The 22,077-nt window shown below is 44.9% G+C and overlaps 1 protein-coding gene across 2 annotated transcripts in view; it reads left to right on the top strand.

The window, feature by feature from the left end:
* Positions 1-22,077, top strand: part of CCNB3 (cyclin B3) — a 267,192-nt gene that overhangs the window by 42,997 nt on the left and 202,118 nt on the right. For both annotated transcript variants that reach the window (XM_068249684.1, XM_068249683.1), the window contains exon 3: positions 11,612-11,695. In XM_068249684.1, coding sequence (XP_068105785.1) covers positions 11,612-11,695 — 84 coding nt within the window. The remainder of the gene's footprint in view (positions 1-11,611; positions 11,696-22,077) is intronic.

Below are 22,077 nucleotides of genomic sequence, written 5' to 3'. Positions count from 1 at the left end.
CAGGATTTTAATCCATTGCGGTGTAATGTGTTTCCAATGGTTTTCTTGGTGACTGTGGTCCCTGCTAATTTGAGGTCATTCACTAACTCCTCCCGTGTAGTTCTAGGATGCTTTTTCTTTTCTCAGAACAATTGACACCCCACGAGGTGAGATCTTGCGTGGAGCCCCAGAGCAAGGTCGATTGATGGTCATTTTGTGCTCCTTCCATTTTCGAACAATCACACCAACAGTTGTCACCTTCTCTCCCAGCTTCTTGCTAATGGTTTTGTAGCCCATTCCAGCCTTGTGCAGGTCTACAATTTTGTCTCTGACATCCTTGGACAGCTCTTTGGTCTTTCCCATGTTGGAGAGTTTGGAGTCTGCTTGATTGATTGATTCTGTGGACAGGTGTCTTTTATACAGGTGACTAGTTAAGACAGGTGTCCTTAATGAGGGTGACTAATTGAGTAGAAGTGTCTAACCACTCTGTGGGAGTCAGAACTCTTAATGGTTGGTAGGGGTTCAAAAACTTATTTCACTCAATGAAATGCAAATCAGTTGCTATCTTTTATTTGAGGTTATTTTTTCGATTTTCCTTTTGATGTGCTATCTGCCACTGTTAAAATAAACCTACCATTGAAATGATACTGTTCTGAGACTATCTATCTATCTATATATATCTATCTATATATCTATCTATATATATCTATATATCTATCTATATATATCTATATCTCTATCTCCTCTTTCCCTGAAATTATGACATTCCCAGAAAGTAAGCCCTAGCAAGAATTTCAAGCATGCTTGAAATATAAGCCCTACCCCGAAAGTAAGCCCTAGCAGCAGTAAGGGGAAACCGTATGACAACTCGTGTTGTTACTGGAGCCCAGAAACACAAGTTGCCGTACTTCTTCCCTATAGGCAGAAGCTCGTGGGACACAACAGCATGGAGCTGGGGGAAAGAGGATGCAGGGGAATATCAGAGGACATGGGGGGAAAGTGGAAGACACAACGGACATAGGAGGACAAGGGGATAGAGGATTAGAGGAGGACACTAAAGGCACAACGGGAACACAGGAACACACAAGAGGTGGATCCTGCCGAGGAAGAGTCGGCACAGTGGGAAGGCACAGCACAGAATCTTGTGTGTTCATAGAAATTAAGACATCACCTGAAAATAAGCCCTAGCACATCTTTTGATGCAAAAATTAATATGACACGGTCTTATTTTTGGGGAAACACGGTATTATATATATTTATTTTTACACACACACACACTGGCTTGCAGAAGTATTCGCCCCCCTTGAAGTTTTCCACATTTTGTCACATTACTGCCACAAAAATGAATCAATTTTATTGGAATTCCACGTGAAAGACTAATACAAAGTGGTGTGCACGTGAGAAGTGGAACGAAAATCATACATGATTCCAAATTTTTTTTTTAAGAAATCAATAACTGCAAAGTGGGGTGTGCGTAATTATTCAGCCCTCTCTGGTCTGAGTGCAGTCAGTTGCCCATAGACATTGCCTGATGAGTGCTAATGGCTAAATAGAGTGCACCTGTGTGTATTCTAATGTCAGTACAAATACAGCTGCTCTGTGACGACCTGTATTTTAATGGGCTGGTGCACACCAGAGCGGGAGGCGTTTTGCAGAAACGCATACTCCTGGGATGAGGCATTTTTTGGATTGTGGATGCGTTTCTGCCTCAATGTTAAGTATAGGAAAAAACGCAAACCGCTCTGAAAAACGCCTGTTCAGAGTGGTTTTGCCGGCGTTTTTGTTACAGAAGCTGTTCAGTAACAGCTTTACTGTAACAATATATGAAATCTACTACACCAAAACCGCTACACAAAACCGCAAAACGCTAGCTGAAACGCTATAGAAAAAGAAGAAAAAGTGTTTCAAAATCTGCTAGCATTTTGCGTATCTGCTAGCGGTTTTTGGTGTGCACCAGGCCTTTGAGAATATTGGGAATCACAACACCATCAAGTCCAAAGAACACACCAGACAGGTCAGGGATAGTTATTGAGAAATTTAAAGCAGGCTTAGGCTACAAAAAGATGTCGAAAGCCTTGAAAATCTCACGGAGCACTGTTCAAACGATCATTCAGAAATGGAAGGAGTATGGCACAACTGTAAACCTACCAAGACAAGACCGTCCACCTAAACTCTCACAGGCCGAACAAGGAGAGCGCTGATCAGAAATGCAGTCAAGAGGCCCATGGTGACTCTGGACGAACTGCAGAGATCTACAGCTCAGGTGTGGGAGACTCTGTCCATAGGACAACTATTAGTCATACGCTGCACAAAATTGGCCTTTATGGAAGAGTGGCAAGAAGAAAGCCATTGTTAACAGAAAAGCATAAGAAGTCCTGTTTTCAGTTTGCCACAAGCCATGTGGGGGACACAGCAAACATGTGAAAGAAGGTGCTCTGGTCAGATGAGACCAAAACTGAACTTTTTGGCCAAAATGCAAAACGCTATGTGTGGCGGAAAACTAACACTGCACATCACTCTGAACACACCATCCCCACTGTCAAATATGGTGGTGGCAGTATCATGTTCTGTGGGTGCTTCTCTTCAGCAGGGACAGGGAAGCTGGTCAGAGTTGATGGGAAGATGGATGGAGCCAAATACAGGGCAATCTTGGAAGAAAACCTCTTGGAGTCTGCAAAAGACTTGAGACTGGGGCGGAGGTTCACTTTCCAGCAGGACAACGACCCTAAACATAAACCCAGGGCAACAATGGAATGGTTTAAAACAACACATCCATGTGTTAGAATGGCCCAGTCATAAATCCAATCGAAATCTGTGGCAAGATCTGAAAACTGCTGTTCACAAATGAGGTCTATCTAATCTGACTGACTGAATTGAAGAGGCCAAATTGTTGGTGCTCGTATGGCAGGCACTACTGTAACAGAAACTGCCTGAATGCTTGGCATTTCAAGAGGTACTGTCTCAAAAGTAATGACTGCCTTTGAAAGAGAAGGAAAAACGTCCTCAGCAAAGCACAGTTGTGACCGAAAGTCGAAGTGGTCTGAGAGAGACCGTCGGACTCTAAATCAAATTGTTAGAAGAGTTTGCAAGACCACGGCTCCTAAAATCACTGCAGAGCTGAATGAACACCTACAGAACCCAGTTTCCACAAAAAAATGTTCATCGGGAGTTGCACAAATCCGGATTCCACGAAGAACTGCAATTTGTTTTTGAGAGCAGAGGTTTTCTAAGCGTTTAAAGTGGTGTAGAAACCACCAGAATTGGTCCCTCAAGCAATGGAAAAATGTGATTATCTATCTATCTATACCAAGTGTACGTTTGGAGACAGCCAAAAGAAGCATTTCACCCAGACTGCCTTCTCCCAACAGTAAAACATGTTGGGGGTTCTGTGATAATCTGTGGTGCTATTTCTTGGAAATCCGCCAGGCCAATGATTTCCCTTCATGGAAGAATTAACAGCCAAGACTATTCAGGAATTTTGGCCGACCAAGTTCATCCTATGGTTCAAGAACAAGTTTCCAGAGGGGAATGCCATCTTTTAAGATAATGCCCCAATCCATACAGCTAGAATTGTTAAAGAATGGAACGAGGAACTTTCTAATGAAGTTGAGCATCTCATCTGGCCACCACAATACCCAGACATCAACATTATTGAGCATTTATGGTCGCTATTAGGGATTCAAGTAAGAAGTCGATTTCCGCCGCCTTCGTCTCTAAAAGAACTGGAGGGTGTTTTAACTGAGGAATGGGCTACAATTCCTTTGGGAACAATTCACAATTTATATGAATCAATACCTCGGAGAATTGAGGCTGTAATGCCGCAAAAGGTGGACCTACACCATAATAAAATATATTTTGTAAATTTTTCAAGGTGTTTCCACTTTATTTTTAGATGGCTATCTATATCTTAGATAGATTATCTCTAGTCTTCCCCCAACCATACCCCACCCCCTAACTTACGAACAACCCATTAATACGAACGACATGGATTCTGTTTTACCATGGGAACAAGCCCAAAAATGTTTTTTCCCAAATTTGGACTTTGAATTTTTTAAAATCGATTTTCTCAAAAACTACAAGAAAAAAATGGCTTTTAAACTTGTATAAGCAGGTACAGAGGGCAGAGGGGGACACTGCCATCACTGGGGGGCAAAGAGGAGGTACAGGGGACAGAGATGGCATAATGTTCCGACTTCCAAACAGATTCAGGTTAAGAACGAACCTACAGTGCCTCTCTCTCTCGTTCGTTAACCGGGGACTACTTGTATATAATGTGTTTTTTTTTTTTTTTTTTTTTTTGCAAAATGTGTCCAGTCCAATATTCACACCCTTCTCAATAATCAATAGAAAAGCCTTTATTGGCTATAACAGCAATCAAAGGCTTCCTATAATTGCAGACCAGCTTTTTGCATTTCTCCACAGGTATTATTGCCCATTCATCTTTGGCAATGAGCTCCAAATCTTTCAGGTTGGATGGTCGTCTTGCCATCACCTTGATCTCTTTAGCACCCTCCACACATTTTCAGTTGTATTGAAGTCAGGACTCTGGCTGCGCCCCTCCAAAACGTTATTGTTGTCTGCTTACCATTTCTTCACCACTTTTGCTGTGTGTTTTGGGTCATTGTCATGTTGAAATGTCCAATGGTGCCCAAGGCCAAGTTTCTCTGCAAACTGCCTGATTTTGTCATTGAGAATCCTCATGTATTGCTCTTTTTTTTCATGGTGCTGTTTACTGTGATTAGGTTCCCAGGTCCATTGGCTGAAAAACGCCCCCAAACCATTAGGTTTTCAACAGCATGTTTGACAGTGGGGATGGTGTTCTTTGAGTTGAAGGCTTCTCCTTTTTTATGCCAAATGAAGGAAACATCATTGCGACCAAACAATTGAACTTTTTTTTGTTTCCTCTGACCATAACACAGAACACCAGAAGTCTTCTTTGTCCAAATGAGCATTTGCAAAGGCCAAGCAAGCTTTTGTGTGCCTGATCTGGGGAAGTGGTGTCCTCCTTGGTCTGCATCTGTGGAACCGAGAAGTATGCAGTGTCCGTGGATTGTCTGCCTTGAGACATTGCTATCAGCAGAGCCCAGATTCACCAGGATTGGCTTGGTGGTGATCCTTGATTCTTTGTCACCTGTCACTATCCTCCTGGCCAGCACTGGTGTCACTTTTGGCTTCCAACCTTGTCCTCTGAGACTTTCCACAGTGAGGAACATCTTGTAGTTTTTAATACTTTTGCACTGTAGCCACTGGAACTTGAAAACCTTTAGAAATGGCCTTGTACTCATTCCCTGACTTGTGAGCAGCCACAATGTGCAGCCGCAGGTCCTCACTGAGCTCCTTGTTCTTAGCCATGACTGTCCACAAACCAACTGCAGAGAGCTGCCGGTTTTCACCTGTTGAGTTGATTAAAAACAGCTGTTCCCAATTAATCATGGTAATCGGGATGTTTTAGAACAGCTTTGACTACATGGAATGGTGTAGAACTTTGGATTTTCGAACAGACTGTGACAGTTTGTGAAGCGTATGAATAGTTGTGGATTTTTGCTCATGTGTAAATAAAAGCTGAGACGTGTGTTAGGTCTGAGCGATTTCAGGAAAAGATTGAATTGCACGATTTTTGTCCGAAATTGCGATTTTGATTTTGTACATGATTTTTGCTATACAACGATGGATCAGATCGCTCCGACCATCCAGTCACTCTCTACCTGGCGGGGGACAGGATGGGACAATTAATATTACTACGTGCCCCTCTCTGCCTGTCCCATGTGTGCTGCTGGTTAGAGAATGATAGTGACAGACGCTGAAAATGTCACCACGCTGCTGCTGGCTGGACAGCTTCTACTAATCACCCAACCACTGGCTATTTCACACAACTATTACACTCATCATCTCCCCTGAGCACTGATAGGTTACATGGGAAGTCACTGCTGTCATGCCACACAGTACTGAGCAGTGTATAGATAAAAAGGCAGCTAGATATATTATGTAGAGGTAGGGGAATATATAAATCATATACATATATCTACATATATCTAGCTGCCTTCTTATCTATACACTGCTCAGTACTGTGTGGCATGACAGCAGTGACTCCCCATGTAACCTATCAGTGCTCAGGGGAGATGATGAGTGTAATATTTGTGTGAAATAGCCAGTGGTTGGGTGATTAGTAGAAGCTGTCCAGCCAGCAGCAGCGAGGTGACATTTTCAGCGTCTGACACGATCATTCTCTAACCAGCAGCACACATGGGACAGGCAGAGAGGGGCACATAGTAATTGTCCCAGACTGTCCCCCGCCAGGTAGAGAGCAGAGAGCGGACAGAAGTTTTAGTTAATTACTGTGTTAATGGCTCCCTGGGCAGCGATGTGTCTCGATGGGCAGCGATGTGTCCAGCGGCAGAGAAAACCGCAGCTCTGACGATCTCAAGATGGTCTTACCCTTGATCACGATTTTCGGTTTAAAACCGAAAATCGTTCAGCCCTAACGTGTGTTTCCATCCTGATTCAAACCCATCAATTAATTTGAGCTGTATCAAAAATGTGAACGGATCTAGGCCCTTGTAGGACCGGTTTGACATACCTGCTCTAAGGAGAGGTGAATCCTTGTTGCAGAAATTTTTTCAGAACAGCACTTAGACGAGCGATTTTTTTTTTTTTTTTTTTTTTTTTTTTTTTTTTAATCGTTTATTTAAAGAATGAATGCAGAACTAAATTATAGCAAACAAAACAAATTGATACAGAAATAATAATAAAGATTAAATGGGAAAATAGCTATTGATAGTCTTAGCAATGTGTCAAGTTACCGTGTCCTTTGCGATAAGTCCAACAGAAGATATGAAGTCCAGTTATGGAAAGTTCTGTGGAATAGATAAAAGTCCTTTGGTAGAATGAAATGCCAATCCTTTGATGGTATGGATGGTTGCAGCAGGACTCTCTCCCAGCCTGAGTGTCCAGTTGGTTTTAACCCTTTCTCTGCCAGAGGGTGTGGATGGTAACGAGAGGTTTCCCCACCCTTAGCAATCTGGCCTCAGGCTGCTGAAGTCCGCCCCTATTGTCTGAGGGACAGAATTGGCATTTTCTCCAATAATGCCATAACTCAGCGGATATCTGACATCACAAAAAAAAAACATTTTACATTCCGTCATCATGCACTGAACCATTCAATATCAAACTCGCTTGGAGTGACACCTTCCCTGTCTATGTAATCGATATCTCCGGCTGTGAGGCAACTATGTGATCGATTAACGTCTCAGAAGATGTGCTACTCTGGTCGCATGATGCACTGCTAATTGTGGACTGCTGGGCCCAAACGGTTCTGCAATATCCATCGAATTATGGACTACTGTGAAATGAGCTATCAAAGTCTCATTAAGGGACATGTCTCTGGGTTTCTGCAGGACAGGCTACGTGCAGAAATGTGGTCACCTAATGATTGTACGACCTGGTCTGTTCTGGCCTAGCTAGTATCATCTTTGAAGTAGGAACCAGTGATCCTGCCATCATGGTTTATGGTCCCCTTAGCTAGGGCAGAATAAACACCACATCATTTCCTCTGTGTGGCTGGCTTGGACATGCAGAATGTGTTTTCTTGTCCATATATCTTTTTATCAATACCATTTTGTAGTAGATCTGTGAGCTATGTGAATGGCTCTGGTTTTAGGGTAAATGGCTTCTCTCGGTAAGTACAAACACTCACATCCCCCCCCCCCCAGTGCAGGGGTTTTGAGATGGAAGAACACTCATTTTCTAAAAGCAGGCTAATGAATTTAAAGGGGTACACCAGATCATATTTTGTGCTCATTTTTGTATGCTCTGCTCTGAGCCACAAACTTTCCTTGCTTTGTAGGGTTCACTGCAGCAATGAAGACCACCCGATCCGGGGTTTACTCTAGGAGACTGAATAACTCCTGACTGCAGCATCTCTGCAATCTCTCTCTTCACCTCAGTCATGGCAATCTGATCTGTGTCTGTTCCAACAGTCAGATTTGCAGCTGACAGCTGTCCTAGTACCAGAGATGAGGGATTGCAGTGTTTCTTTCATGTTGGGTGGAACACAGTAAAGTCCTCCGGGTAAGCTTCTGCACAACCGAGCTGGCCTTTCAACAGGTCACTCCAGGCTTTTTGAAAGGTGGCTGGGGCATTCATCACAACAAAAAGCATTTGCACTAATGCATGAGGGCCAAGGGGCATGATGAACGCAAGTTTCTTGCACGCTTCAGACACTCTTGGAATCTGCCAGTATCCGTGACTCAGATCCATGATCGTTGGCAGATGCCAGCCAATCCAACAGATCACTGATTTGAGGCATGGAATACGCAACGGTTATGGTGATGTCGTCCGGCCTCCTATAGTCCTCACAGAACCTGGCGGCCTGTGGGCTAGAGGATATTTGGAAGACGGCTGTCTGTAACATCTACTCAAACTTCCTTATTAATTCTGCTTGCACCTCAGGAGCGGTGCGATAGGGGATCTGCCGTAAGGGCTTGTTGAGTCCCTGGGTCTCTTCTGTGAACTTCTGTATTGGTTTGCTCAGGGCGCTGGCGAAGGTATCGCTGTGGGTGCGCTCCAGCGAGGCCTTCTGGGAGTAAGAGGTGGGGGGTGACGTTCACATCATCCGCCACTTCTCGTATGGGAGCTATCAAGCCTGACTGGGGATCTCTCTTCCTGTTCTAACTGGCTGTGCACTCCTAGAACTTCCTGTATTCTGTCTGCATGGGCTCCTAACACATTCACATGGACCATGCTTTCACCTGGGGTGTCTACTACCTGGGGAATGGGTCTCTCAGTAAGTACAAACACTCACATCCCCCCAGTGCAGAGGTTGTGAGATGGAAGAACACTCCATTTTCTAAAAGTAGGCTAATGAATTTAAAGGGGTACTCCAGGCCATATTTTGTGCGCATTTTTGTATGATTGCGTGGTTCTGCTGGTGAACCTGACCGTCACAAGGCCTATGTCTCTTATGAATTACTTTTAGTGACAAACTGAATCAAAAGCAATTTTTTTTTCATATAAAGTACCAACATAAAAAGCTTGTAAAACAGAGAATGTATAAATTGTTACCTTATGCTGGGTACACACCATGCGTTTTCCCGCTTGATCCGTGGGTCGATCGGGATCGATTCGACTATTTCCGACATGCTCTATTCGGGCTTTGATCGAGCATGTCAGAAATAGTCGAATCGATCCCGAACGACCCGTGGCTCGAGCGAGAAAACGCATGGTGTGTACCCAGCATTAGGGATTCAGCTTTTTCTATTATGTATGCTATAAGGGTATATGTGTTTTTGCAAATGAGGGCTTGTAATTTATTACTAGGGTACAATGTAAAAACAAGAAAAGCAACACAAAAAAAATACACAAAGTTGGTGCAATTTTTTTCCCCGACTCCAGGTACCCAAAAATTGCTCCGACTCCACAGCCCTGGTCTAGTGTGTCTAAGCTATACAACAATACACTACACTGAGGTCCACCTTGGGTTTACTTTAGGCAAGGTTTTTAAAGTGGTATAAACTCAGCATTTCTTCTTTGCTCTGAAAGATTTACAGCATACACTGCCACTATTTATTTTTTATTTTTTTTTAGCAGAACAAAATTCAGAGTGAAGGGTTAAAACACAGGACTAAAGGTGCCCATACACTAACTCGATTTCCCACCGATAGCAGTTTCGATCACTATGATCGAATCTGCTGTGAAATTGAGAACGCAACCACGGACCGATCGACCGTTTTTTTTTTTTTTTTTTTTTTTTCTTCTTCTATCCAGAAGCGATTGATTCTGTCCAGGCAGAAAATTTTTCTCGATTGCCGGGGATCAAATTCGACGACGACCGTTGCAGCAATAGTCTCACCTGTCGCGAGTCCCCGGGTCTGTGCTGTCTGTTTCTCCGGGTGGTCTTCTTCTGTATCTTCACTTCCAGTCCTGTCACCAGCAGAGATTCAAACAGTAGAGAGCGCTATACCGTTTGAACTTCTCCTTCTCACGGGACAGGACAGGAAGTTAGGAGAAGATGAAGAAGGCCAGCCGGAGAAAGTGACAGCATGGACCTGGGGATTCGCACCGGTGGAGCAGGTAATGTATTGCTGCTGGCGGGGAGGGGGAGCAGAGTGACCTGAGGCAGGCGGCAGCTCCACAGATTGTGAATCAGTTTCATGCGGAAATCCTTTTCAAAATCTATGGACAGCCAATAGCTCCCTCTCTGATCTGATTCGATCACAGAGGGATCTATCTGTTGGTCAATCTGGTGGCAATCGACCAGTGTATGTCTGCCTTTACTTTTTCAATAGAATGCTCCCTGCAGGGAGATCCGCATCCGAACTGGTGATAACATCATCTTGTATTGATTGTAGCAGAGAGGAATGTAAACATTCTGTGACTGTGTAGAAATGTGTCCTGAACTAAAACACTGCTCTGAAATCATTACTGGGAACATTACAGTATAAATGCACCAGTTATGAATAAAATGCAATGGCAGCTTTCAGAGCAAATAAAACTGTACTTTGGGAACTTGTAATTTCCAAAAACCAATATAACTGTATGGGATACCGTATAGAAAACAGGAAAACACATTTTCATTGAATATTATGTCAGAGTTTAACCTCCCTGGCGGTAAGCCCGAGCTGAGCTCAGGCTATGCCGCGCAGGGGGAGATCTCAGCCCCTGGTGGTGCGATTATTATTCTGTAAAGTGCTGTGCGCGCAGCCAGCACTTTGCTAGCCGCGCGCACAGCTTGATCGCCGCCGCTCTGCGGCGATCGGCCGCACGCAGCGGCGAAAGAGGGCCCCCCCCCTGCCAGAGCCCTGCGCTGCCCGGACCAATGAGTTCCGGGCAGCGCTATGGGCTGGATCGAGTGCGCATGACGTCAGGACGTCGGCTGACGTCCATGACGTCATCCCGATCGTCGCCATGGCGACAGGAGAAGCCAAACAGGGGAACGCGTTATATACGCGTTCCCCTGTTTGCTATAGATGCCGGCGACGATCGCATTAGAGGGACACATGCGCCCTCTAGTGGTGTTTCATGTAGCTACCACTCTGGTAGCTTTACATGAAACAAAAAAAAAATTAAAAAAAAAAAAAGGATTTTTGCCAATTAGGCAAAAAAAATTAACCGCCAAGGAGGTTAATACCACTTTAAAGCTAAAAATCCATCTTAATGGTACAGGCGATGGAGCCCAAGTTAGGCTGCATTTCCACTTGTGCGGTGGGAATCGTCGCAGGAAAATTTCGCATGCGGGTCTATGCGAATTTTCATACGAATTCGCATGGATGACAATGTATGCGAATTTAACCATGGCAGTGCTGGTGTGATGTTCCATTGTTTCTATGCGAAATCGCATGAAAATTCACATACCCAAACCACGAATTTCCTATTAAATGCATTGTATGCGATTCGTATGCGGTATGCGAATTCTGATGGCTCTCCCATGCAAATTTTTTCTGCACAGAAAAACGCAAAGGAATCCTGACAAGTGGAAACAGTCCCATTCACTTGTATTGCTATGCGAATTCACATGCGAATTCGCGATAGTGGAAATGGGCCCTCAGCTTTTGTATCAACAGGCTAGAAATATAATGTATATGAAAACAAATCCCAAAGTATTAAATTAATTATTTAATTGACTTTCTCTTTACAGAAGGATTGTGCCCAGATTAAACGTTCACCTTCTTCTCCTCAAGGAGGAACAAAAAAGAGATCTGCTTTCGGGGATATCACCAATGTGAGTAATCGTAGGCAGTGCATACAGCATCTGTACTCTTTGGTAACATTTTGCTTTTCTGGAGCTGTAAAACAGTTGTTTAGCAGTTTTGTTCAGAACACAATTCACAGTTGTGTAGCCAAGTCAAGTATGTTCTCATTCACTACTTTGAGTAGTGTTAATATTATGATTGGGAGAATAGTATCCACACTTCAGCACCCTGATCAAGTGGATAGATAGGGTCACAGGGCATTTACTTATGCTTAAAGGAGTTATCAGGCAATAAAAGGTCAAATAAGGGCTACTTACCCGGGGCTTCGCCCAGCCCCAAACTCCCAGCATGTGCTTCGCCGTCTCTGCTTCCCGGTCCGCAGCGATGACGTCAGGCTGACCTGGAGAACTACTGCGCCTGGGCTGTACGCTCCAGGCCACATGGCGGTGACGGCGCCACTCGCGCCGGCCCGCGTCATCACCGCGGGCTTGGAAGCAGAAACTGTGAACGGCTGCGGGCAGGGACATGCTGGGAGCTTGGGGCTGGACGAAGCCCCGGGTAAGTAACCCTTATTTTACCTTTTAGTGCCTGATAACTCCTTTAAAGAGAACCTGAGGCAGAACTGAAATGAAGAACAAATGCATGCATTTGCTGACTCTGCACTCTCCGGAGTCAGTTGAATTCCTTTCCCCTGCCCTGCGTCGCTCCATTCGTCTGCCGGTTTGCAATGGTCCTCTTGTGCACTTTTTTTTTCTCTGAAGTAGGCGGGGAAGGGGCGTCCCAAATGCCGTAGTGAGCATTATGCAGGAGTGCCTATCCTGCAAAGGATGCCCCTTCCCCTATAAGGGCCCTTTTACACTTAATGTGTTAGTACGCTTTTTTTTTTTTTCTCCATAGCAGTGCATTGTGAAAAAGCTTTCAGTTAAAACGCTTATAGTGGGAACTGAACCATAGGAAAACATGGACCTCACTTTCAAGAGAACCCGAGGTGTGTTTAAAGAATGTTATCTGCATACAGAGGCTGGATCTGCCTATACAGCCCAGCCTCTGTTGCTATCCCAAACCCCACTAAGGTCCCCCTGCACTCTGCAATCGCTCATAAATCACGGCTGTGCTGTGAGGCTGTGTTTACATCTGTAGTGTCAGTCTCAGCTGCTCCCCCGCCTCCTGCATAGCTCCGGTCCCTGCCCCCGTCCCTTCCCTCCAATTAGCAGGGAGGGAAGGGATGCAAATTTTGTATTTACATAAGGTCATAAGGCCACCATAATTGTACCAATAAAAATTCAATTTATTAAATCCAATTAGACAAAATCACCTCAATACAAAACCCTCAATGCAACATATTCCCCTAATCATTAAAACTAAAGAACAATGCAATGCAATTTAGCCATGGCACATGGGGCAATTTTCTGCAGATGTAAAGATGGCTTATCTCTGGCCCGAGAATAAAGTCATCATATCGTTCATCCGCCCGTGCATGCATACAACAACCACGCTGCCACACTGTCTCTAAGGCTGACTTGGAGCCTAGTCCAGAATGATATCATTGGGTAATGCATGAGGTATGCGTGGACCCGCATTGATTGTGTAGTTTAAGCCACGATGATGAATATATAATGGGATGTTTACCTTTTGGAGGAAGAAAAAGTCCCCCCTGGATGTCTTTTTGAATCTCGTTTGGGATGGACACTGTTGACCTATCGTTGTTACTGAATAGGAAGCGATGTTGACATATCCTAGGCGCGCATGACTCACCCTAGCCACCGTACAAGCTACTGCGAAAGTTTGGTTGTTGCTATGGAGCTGTATGGGGCGGAGCGAGAGACTGCTTTTAAATGAACATGACGGTCAGACTGGCCACACCCTGATGAAACGCCCAATGTGGGCATGAAACTCGTCGTGGGCGGTGCACTAGCCGACACAGCGGATGCTAATTTGGTGATACAACATCCTGGCCGCACGAACCCCGGATAGAGGAACCAGCGTGTTTGGCGTGGTTACGGAGGCACCCGCGGAGGGCAGCATGTCAACATCGAAGGTGACTGAATCCGCAACATGCTTGGTGAGATCATGGCTCTAACACCAATGGAAGTGAGTGTGGAGCTACTCTAACTACAACGGGGACTGTCTTTACGGGTGAGACCCATCCACAGTGTTAACTTGTATGCTTTCAGCCTTAAGGATATAAGGTATCGGAAGTTTGCATCCTGAATCGGATCTTGGTGTATTTATACGGAAAATCTGTCCTTGATTGGCTGCCAAAAGGTAGCCCAGTCAAAAGGAGATAAGTTGGGGGCCCCCCTAGGACATAGAGACAGTGTGGCAGCGTGGTTGTTGTATGCATGCGCGGGCGGATGAACGATATGACTATATTCTCTGGCCAGAGATAAGCCATCTTTACATCTGCAGAAAATTGCCCCATGTGCCAGGGCTAAATTGCATTGCATTGTTCTTTAGTTGTAATGATTAGGGGGATATGTTGCATTGAGGGTTTTGTATTGAGGGGATTTTGTCTAATTGGATTTAATAAATTGAATTTTTATTGGTACCATTATGGTGGCCTTATGACCTTATTATGTATATACAAAATTTACTGATCTAATGTTATGAGGGTTGGCCCCACCCCTTATCCTTGAGGGTACATTAACCAATTACCCAATAGACAATCTTTCTTTCCTTTATTGAGATTTTCAAGAGGGAAGGGATGCAGGCGGGGACTGGAGTTCTGCAGGAGGTGGGGAGAGCAGCAGACTGACACTATAGAGATAAACACAGCCAGCTCTGACCAGCTGTTTGTCAGCAGCGTGGCTGTGATTTATGAGGGAGTGCAGGGGGACCTTAGGGGGGTTTGGGATAGCAACAGAGGCTGGGCTGTATAGGCAGATCCAGCCTCTGTATGCAGATAATATTCTTCAAACCCACCTCGGGTTCTCTTTAAAAATCAGTTGTCTTTCAGTTTATAACTAAGAGCAACTGATTAAGTGTAAAACGACCCTTAAAGAGACAATGTTATTACTGTAAAGCACCTTACATAGTGCTAAAGTGCCGCTATCCCGCGGCAAAATGAGGGGTCTTTGCCCCCCAAATCCCCCCAGCAAAATCCACGACTTCCTTGGTCGCAGAGTTTTCTGCTCATGGAGACAGAGCTATGAGCTGCAGCTCTGCCTCCATGTGCGTCAATCGCCGCACGGATCTCAGCCTCTCCCCTGCCCCTCTCTGTGAAGGCAGATTGAGAGGGGCGAGGGAGAGGCAGCGATCAGTGGGGATTGACACGCTGAGAGGCAGAGCTACAAGGCTAAGCTCTTCCTCTTCAGGAAGCGCTCCCCCGAGATTTACAGAGGGGATTTGGGGGCTAAAGACCCCTCGTTTTGCTGCAGGATACCATCGGTTTAGCACTATGTAAGGTGCTTTACAGGTGCTTTTATGCCAAGCATACCTGGAGAATCCCCAATAAATAGTACTGTTATAAATTAATGGCTTATCGGCTGGTCTATTTTGTACCTGAGGGAGGTGTGTCCACCTGCATCCCTCCTTTTTAAGTGGATTTTAATTATTTTATACTTGCTGGCGCCTCTGTTATTCTTGCTTTTACTGCATCACTGACTGTGGGTACTTGACACGGGAACTCAGGCATTCTGGCATTTCCCTTTCCCCAGTCTTCCTTCAGACTCTGGCACCTTGATTTCCGAATGACATGTAAAAGTTGCTTTCATCCGAAAAAAGTACTTTGGACCACCTGAGCAACAGTCCAGTGCTGCTTCTCTGTAGCCAAGGCCAGGCGCCTCTGCCGCTGTTTTTGGTTCAAAAGTGGGTTCATGCTTCCATCTGCTGAAAAGCTTTATGGAGATGATTTTATTTTTCAGCACGACCTGGCACCTGCTCAATGCCAAAACCACTGGTAAATGGTTTACTGACCATGGTATTACTGTGCTCAATTGGCCTGCCAACTCTCCTGACCTGAACCCCATAGAGAATCTGTGGGATATTGTGAAGAGAAAGTTGAGATGCAAGACCCAACACTCTGGATGAGCTGAAGGCCGCTATCGAAGCATCCTGGGCCTCCATAACACCTGAGCAGTGCCACAGGCTGATTGCCTCCATGCCACGCCGCATTGAAGTAGTCATTTCTGCAAAAGGATTCCCAACCAAGTAATGAGTGCATAACTGAACATAATTATTTGAAGGTTGACTTTTTTTTGTTTTAAAAACACTTTTCTTTTATTGGTCGGATGAAATCTGCTAATTTTTGATAGGAATTTTGAGTTTTCATGAGCTGTATGCCAAAATCATCATCAATATTAAAACAATAAAAGGCTTGAACTACTTCAGTTGTAGTGTAATGAATCTAAAATATATGAAAGTCTGTTTCAGTACATTACAGAAAATAATGAACTTTAACACAATATGCTAATTTTTCCCAGAACGTCCTGACAGCACCCCTCCTATGAGACTTATCTCCCTCCCAAACTTTGGACAGGAAGATAGAAGATACAAATTTGCATAACAGGCAGGCAGGAACAGTATACAAAGGTGTTACTCACATGAGGTATTCAGTTGTTTTTCCTGTCTTTTGAGAGGTCTCCAAGTGCTACTATGTCGGGCGGCAAGTGCAGCGCGGGCATGATAGAGGCTGAGCAGGGGACTCGGCTTGTCCAGCGCACAGCGTGGAGGAGGCTTCTCCTGAAGATGCGGAAGCTTTATGGCGGCAGGAGCGCGAACCGGAAGTTCCAGGCGGAAGTGATGTCATGCGTATGCGTCCCGCATGACGCGTCAGCTGATGACAGAGCGGCAGAGGCCGCGGAGGAACAGATTGACTTCAGCTGCAGGTAATTTTTTCTCATGGGTATATATTTGAATACTAGCCATGATCACCATTGCTGTCGGTGATCATGGAGGACGCTGTAGGCCCTTCTCATCTGACTTCTGCGGAGTCTGGCGCCATCCCCTCTCTGGTAAGCAGTAACTGGTCCTGCTTTGGAGGGATATGTAGTTTATTATAGTATGTCCACCTTGGAGGGCTGACAGTCTGTCTTTATTTTTTCTTTGTAGCCCAAAGCCCCAAAAAGTGATAAAGACAAAGACAAATCTGCATCTCAGCCAGTTCAAGGTGGACAATCTTCTGGCAGATCTGAGAAACGCTGCGTTATGTGCAATTCTCGTTTCTATTCTTCCTCTACGAAAAAACTTTGCCAGTCTTGTAGAGAGAAGGTGGTAAAAGAGGAATCTCCTGTTGTATTTAAAGACTTAGTGGGATGGATGCGATCTGAGATGGCTTCAGCCATTAAGGAGATAAAGGATTTGACAATGGCAGAATCGGCAGTTCCTTTTACTTCTGCTACGGAGACTGTCCCTGCTCCTTTACCAGTATCAGTGATTGATGGGCATAGTCAGCCTTCAGGCTCCTATCTCACCTCATCAGGTGGGGGGGTAGATCAGATGTTACGTGAGTTTGGCGGAACCCCAGAATTGTTTCATTCCAGTCCATTCCTCTCTAAAGTCAATGATTGGGAAGGAGTGGGATGACCCTGAAAGGAGGGTTTTTTGGCCCAAGTCTCTTTCTTGTCGTTATCCTTTCAGTCCAGAGGATCAAAAATTCTGGGGTCCGGTTCCGAAGCTGGACCCGTCATTTTCAAGGGTGTCGAGAAAATCCGATTTACAGTTCGAGAATTTTGGTAATTTAAAAGACCCCATAGATAAAAAAATGGACAATCTGTTACGTAGAGCATGGGAGTCAGCATCATTTAACATTCAAGCCAGCAATAGCATCCACGGCAGTGGGACGATCTCTTAAAGCTTGGCTCACTCAGACTCAGTCAAAGATAGCTTCGGGGGTTCCCAGGGAAGAAGTTTTAAATGACTTTCCAAATTTGTTCAATGCTACTAATTATTTAACTGATGCAGCAGGCGATACTGTAAAATTAACCGCCAGAACTACTGCTCTGGTCAACTCTGCAAGAAGGGGTATATGGGTGAAAACATGGCAAGGGGACAATTCATCTCGATCCAAGTTGTGTGGCTTACCCTGTGAAGGTGAGCTGTTATTTGGTTCAAAGCTAGACCAGACGCTAGAAAGAACCTCAGATTATAAGAAAATTTTTCCTACCAGAAAGAGATCATTTCAGTACAAGAGTTCAGCTCGCAGTGGCAACAGAGAGCCTGAGACTAAGATCCCGCCAAGAAAGAAGTGGATTCCAAATAGAAGCCAAAAGGGGAAGACTTTTTCCCCGGTCCAACCAACCCCTTAAGCAATGACGCCAGTATTCCAGTAGGGGGAAGGCTTTCCCACTACTGCGAAACATGGTGCCAGCAGTTCACAAATCATTGGCTCTTGAGAATAGTGTTGGAAGGGTACAAAATAGAATTTGAGTATCCCCCACCCCAGAAGTATGTGGTAACTCCTCAGCCAGTGTCAGCAGACCAAAGAAAGGCACTACAAGGAGAGATTTCTTCCCTTCTGGAGAAAAGAGTGATCCGAGAAGTACCAGCCTGCCAGAGGGGCCAAGGGTTCTACTCCCCAGTTTTTCTGATAAAGAAACCACAGGGAGCATTCAGATTTATTCTAAATTTAAAGGGGTTGAACAAGGCTGTAAAATACAGAAAGTTTCGAATGGACAATGTGAGTTCTGTACAGGATACCTGTTGCAAAAAGACTGTTTTCTAGCTTCACTAGACCTCAAAGATGCCTACCTGCATGTACCCGTTCATCTAGAGTCCCAGCAGTTCCAAAGATTTGCAATTCACCTTCAAGAAAAGGTAAGACATTTCCAATTTAATGCATTACCTTTTGGGCTAGCCTCTTCACCTTGGCTGTTTACGAAAGTGATGGCGGAAGTATTAGCAGTTTTGAGGTGTAGATCCATTAATATCATTGCCTACCTGGATGATTTGTTAATTTGGGGTGATTTGTTGCAGTCAGTAAAGGATCAGGTTGAAATATGCATTGATAGCCTACAGTCGTTGGGCTGGTTAATTAACTGGTCAAAGTCTACGTTAGTGCCCCGCCAATCGATGGAATATCTAGGGTTTATTTTTTCCTCCCTCCAAGAAATAGTGTTTCTTCCGGAAAGAAAAATTGCGGCAGTAGTTAACTCTGTTCTTTCTTTTCAGAAATCAAGAACCATCAGTATAAGGAAAACCATGGCACTACTCGGACTGTTAAGCTCTGTGTTCCCTGCTGTACAATGGGGTCAGTTCCATTCCAGGACCCTGCAGCTGTGAATACTAAAAAGCTGGAACAGGAACATTGCAGCTCTAGAAAAGAACATTCTGATCCTATACAATGTGAACAGGAACTGTCTCACCTGTCAGAAGGTCGCATGTGGTCGTTTCCAGTGCAAAGAATCATAACGACGGATGCCAGTACATGGGGGTGGGGTGCGCACATGGAATCCCTACCAGCTCAAGGACAAGGGTGCAGGGCAATGGCAATAAGATCTTCAAACAGCAGAGCACTGCAGGCAGTCTGGCAGGGCCTTCAACACTTCAAAGATCAGATCAGTCAGTGTCATGTATTGATCAGGTCCGACAACAGCAGTGTAGTGGCTTACCTGAACCATCAGGGAGGAACAAGGAGTCGTCTGTTGTGGTCTCAAACAGCAAGAATTCTGCAGTGGGCAGAGAGCAACTTAAGATCCATCAGAGCAGTGCATCTGAAGGGGACCTGCAATGTTTTGGCCGACTATCTCAGCAGGTCAGCGATATTACAGGACGAGTGGTCTCTGAATCCAGAAGTGTTTTCTCAGATCAGTCAAGCATGGGGCACTCCTGCAGTAGACTTATTTGCCAGAAAACAGAATTCAAAGTGTCAGTTTTGCTCCCTGTATCCAAAAGACAATCCATGGACAGTAGATGCTTTCTCGATAAAGTGACAGTGGAATCTGATGTATGCATTCCCCCTAATAGCTCTGATACCAAGAGTGCTGAACAAGATTATTCAGGGGAAAGCGCATCTAATTCTGATAACACCGTTCTGGCCAAAGAGACCGTAGTTTGCTCTGTTACAGAAATTAGCGATGTGTCAGCCAATGATATTACCAGACATAACAGATTTGTTGTCGCAGGGACCAGTTCTTCACCCGGACTTCAGACGACTTCACCTTTCAGCATGGAAATTGAGTGGGGGATCCTGAAATCAAAAGGTTTTTCGGATAGACTCTCTGAAACATTAATACAATCTTGCAAAAAAAGTCACAAGACAGATTTATCAGAAGGCATGGAAGATGTACTGTGACTGGTGTGTACAGAAGGATAAGGATTCTAGACTTTCCGCTTCAGCTCTGGAATTCCTGCAGGACGGTTTTCAGATGGGATTTAGTACCAGCACTCTTAAAGTTCAGACGGCAGCTTTGAGCGTATATTTAGAAAGAAGATTAGCTCAGGAGGAGTTTTTTCTTCGTTTTTTCAGGGAATCAAGCGGCTTAGGCCTGTGATAGTATCTAGGGTTCCTCCTTGGGACTTGAATGTGGTGTTACAAAGTCTTTGCGAACATCCCTTTGAACCTTTGGATCAGATTTCGGATACATTTCTTACATTAAAGACGGCCTTTCTTCTGGCAATCACCTCGGCCAGAAGAGTCAGCGAGCTTCAGGCTCTATCCATTAAGCAACCTTATTGTACCATCTCTGAGGATAGGATCACCCCACGTCCTGACTCTGCTTTCCTTCCTATGGTGACTTCAAAGTTTCATCGGTCTCAGGAAATCTTTCTTCCATCTTTCTGTGATAAACCAACTAATGAGAAAGAGAGAAAGCTTCATTGCCTGGATGTTAGGTGTATCCTTCATTACTTGGAGAGGACTAGGTCCTGGAGAAGATCAGATACCTTGTTGGTGCTGTTTGCGGGAAAATTCAAGGGGAAGCAAGCCTCCAAAACATCAATTGCGAGATGGATCAGACAGACTATCACCGCGGCTTATCAGGCTCAGGGGAAACTATTACCGACCTCAATTAAAGCTCACTCCACAAGAAGTGTATCAACATCTTGGGCAGAGAGGACAGGCGCCTCGATAGAGCAGATTTGCAGAGCGGCCACCTGGTCCAGTCAAAATACGTTTATTAAACATTATAGACTAAATTTATTAGCCAATACTGATCTGTCATTTGGAAGAAAATTGTTACACGCAGTAGTCCCTCCCTAGGTTATTGTTTTTTTTTCTTGTTTATCGTCTCATAGGAGGGGTGCTGTCAGGAGGACGTTCTGGGAAAGCCCAGCTTACCTAGGGTAATGTCTTTTCCAGTAGTCCGAGTGACAGCACCCCTCTGGCCCACCCTAATAGAGGGGATAATTAAAGTAATCATTTCAGCAGCATATGGTGTCCGTGTCTTTTTTTTATTACTGAATACCTCATGGGAGTAACACCTTTATATACTTATATTCACTTTATTATAGACCTGCAAAATCAGTTACCGAAACAGTGGTACACAAACATTTAAAACATCCTAAAAACATGATCTGACACTGGAGCTGCTACTATGTGCAATCCCACTGTCCCTGTGATGGTTTATACCGTCTCAATCGCCCAGCCTCAGTCTATGCAAATTGATCGGTTATCCAATCACTATTGGACATCTGTGGGCCCTCCACCGGCGCACACCACGAGGCCTCCGCATGCAATCTGTATAGTGCACTGTAACTGACAGCCGGCCGGCTAGCTGATGGACTTCTCTATCACAGTTCATCTAGAGACAAAAACGACACTTCTGGCAATTCCTCTAGGAGACACCATTCCTGTTGCAATAGCCAACAGCCCTCTCACTTGCTGTATATACCGCCTTGTTAGTGTCCTGTGTGACGTCAATACCCAGCACTTCATACACATGCATCTGGCTGGCAACTTATTAGATGTTTCATCCACCCCGCAGGGCTGCACAATCAACAGATGAACCTTTGTTATGGGATTACTCACAACCTTCACGCAGTAATGCGCTCTTCCGAGGGAGCTTCGCTCAGGGCTCCTAGAGTTGCGGATGCCCGACGCAGTTGTGCATCACCTCTCAGCGTCTCTCTGCACCGGCTGCTTCCCGTAGTCTCGCGTAGATTCCTGGCGTGGCCCGGCATCCCGGGATTGTGAGCGCTCACATGTGTCAGTCAGGCCCCACCCGCTGACGCGTTTCGCCCCGCCCACGGGGCTTTCTCAAAGCAAAATGGGGATGGAGTTCCCTTCAGCAGTGTGGCCTTATAGACCTGTCCCTCTTAGTTGAGAGGTCATCATGGCTACAATACCGCCATCTTAATTCTGGTAACAGAGGGCAAATCAGCGGAGCCTTTGAACACTAGATCACACATCAGTTATTTCTTCATTAGGAGTTTTTAGACCCATTCATTCTTATCATTTTCCATCTACTTCATCTTTTGATATACTTCCCTCCCTTTAGTTCAAAAAATACACCATATTCAGATCAGAGTTCAGACC

Source organism: Hyperolius riggenbachi, chromosome 8, assembly GCF_040937935.1.
Source record: "Hyperolius riggenbachi isolate aHypRig1 chromosome 8, aHypRig1.pri, whole genome shotgun sequence".
Lineage (NCBI taxonomy): Eukaryota > Metazoa > Chordata > Amphibia > Anura > Hyperoliidae > Hyperolius > Hyperolius riggenbachi.
Note: the sequence above shows the minus strand (reverse complement) of the source record. Positions and strands in the feature narration are given on the sequence as shown.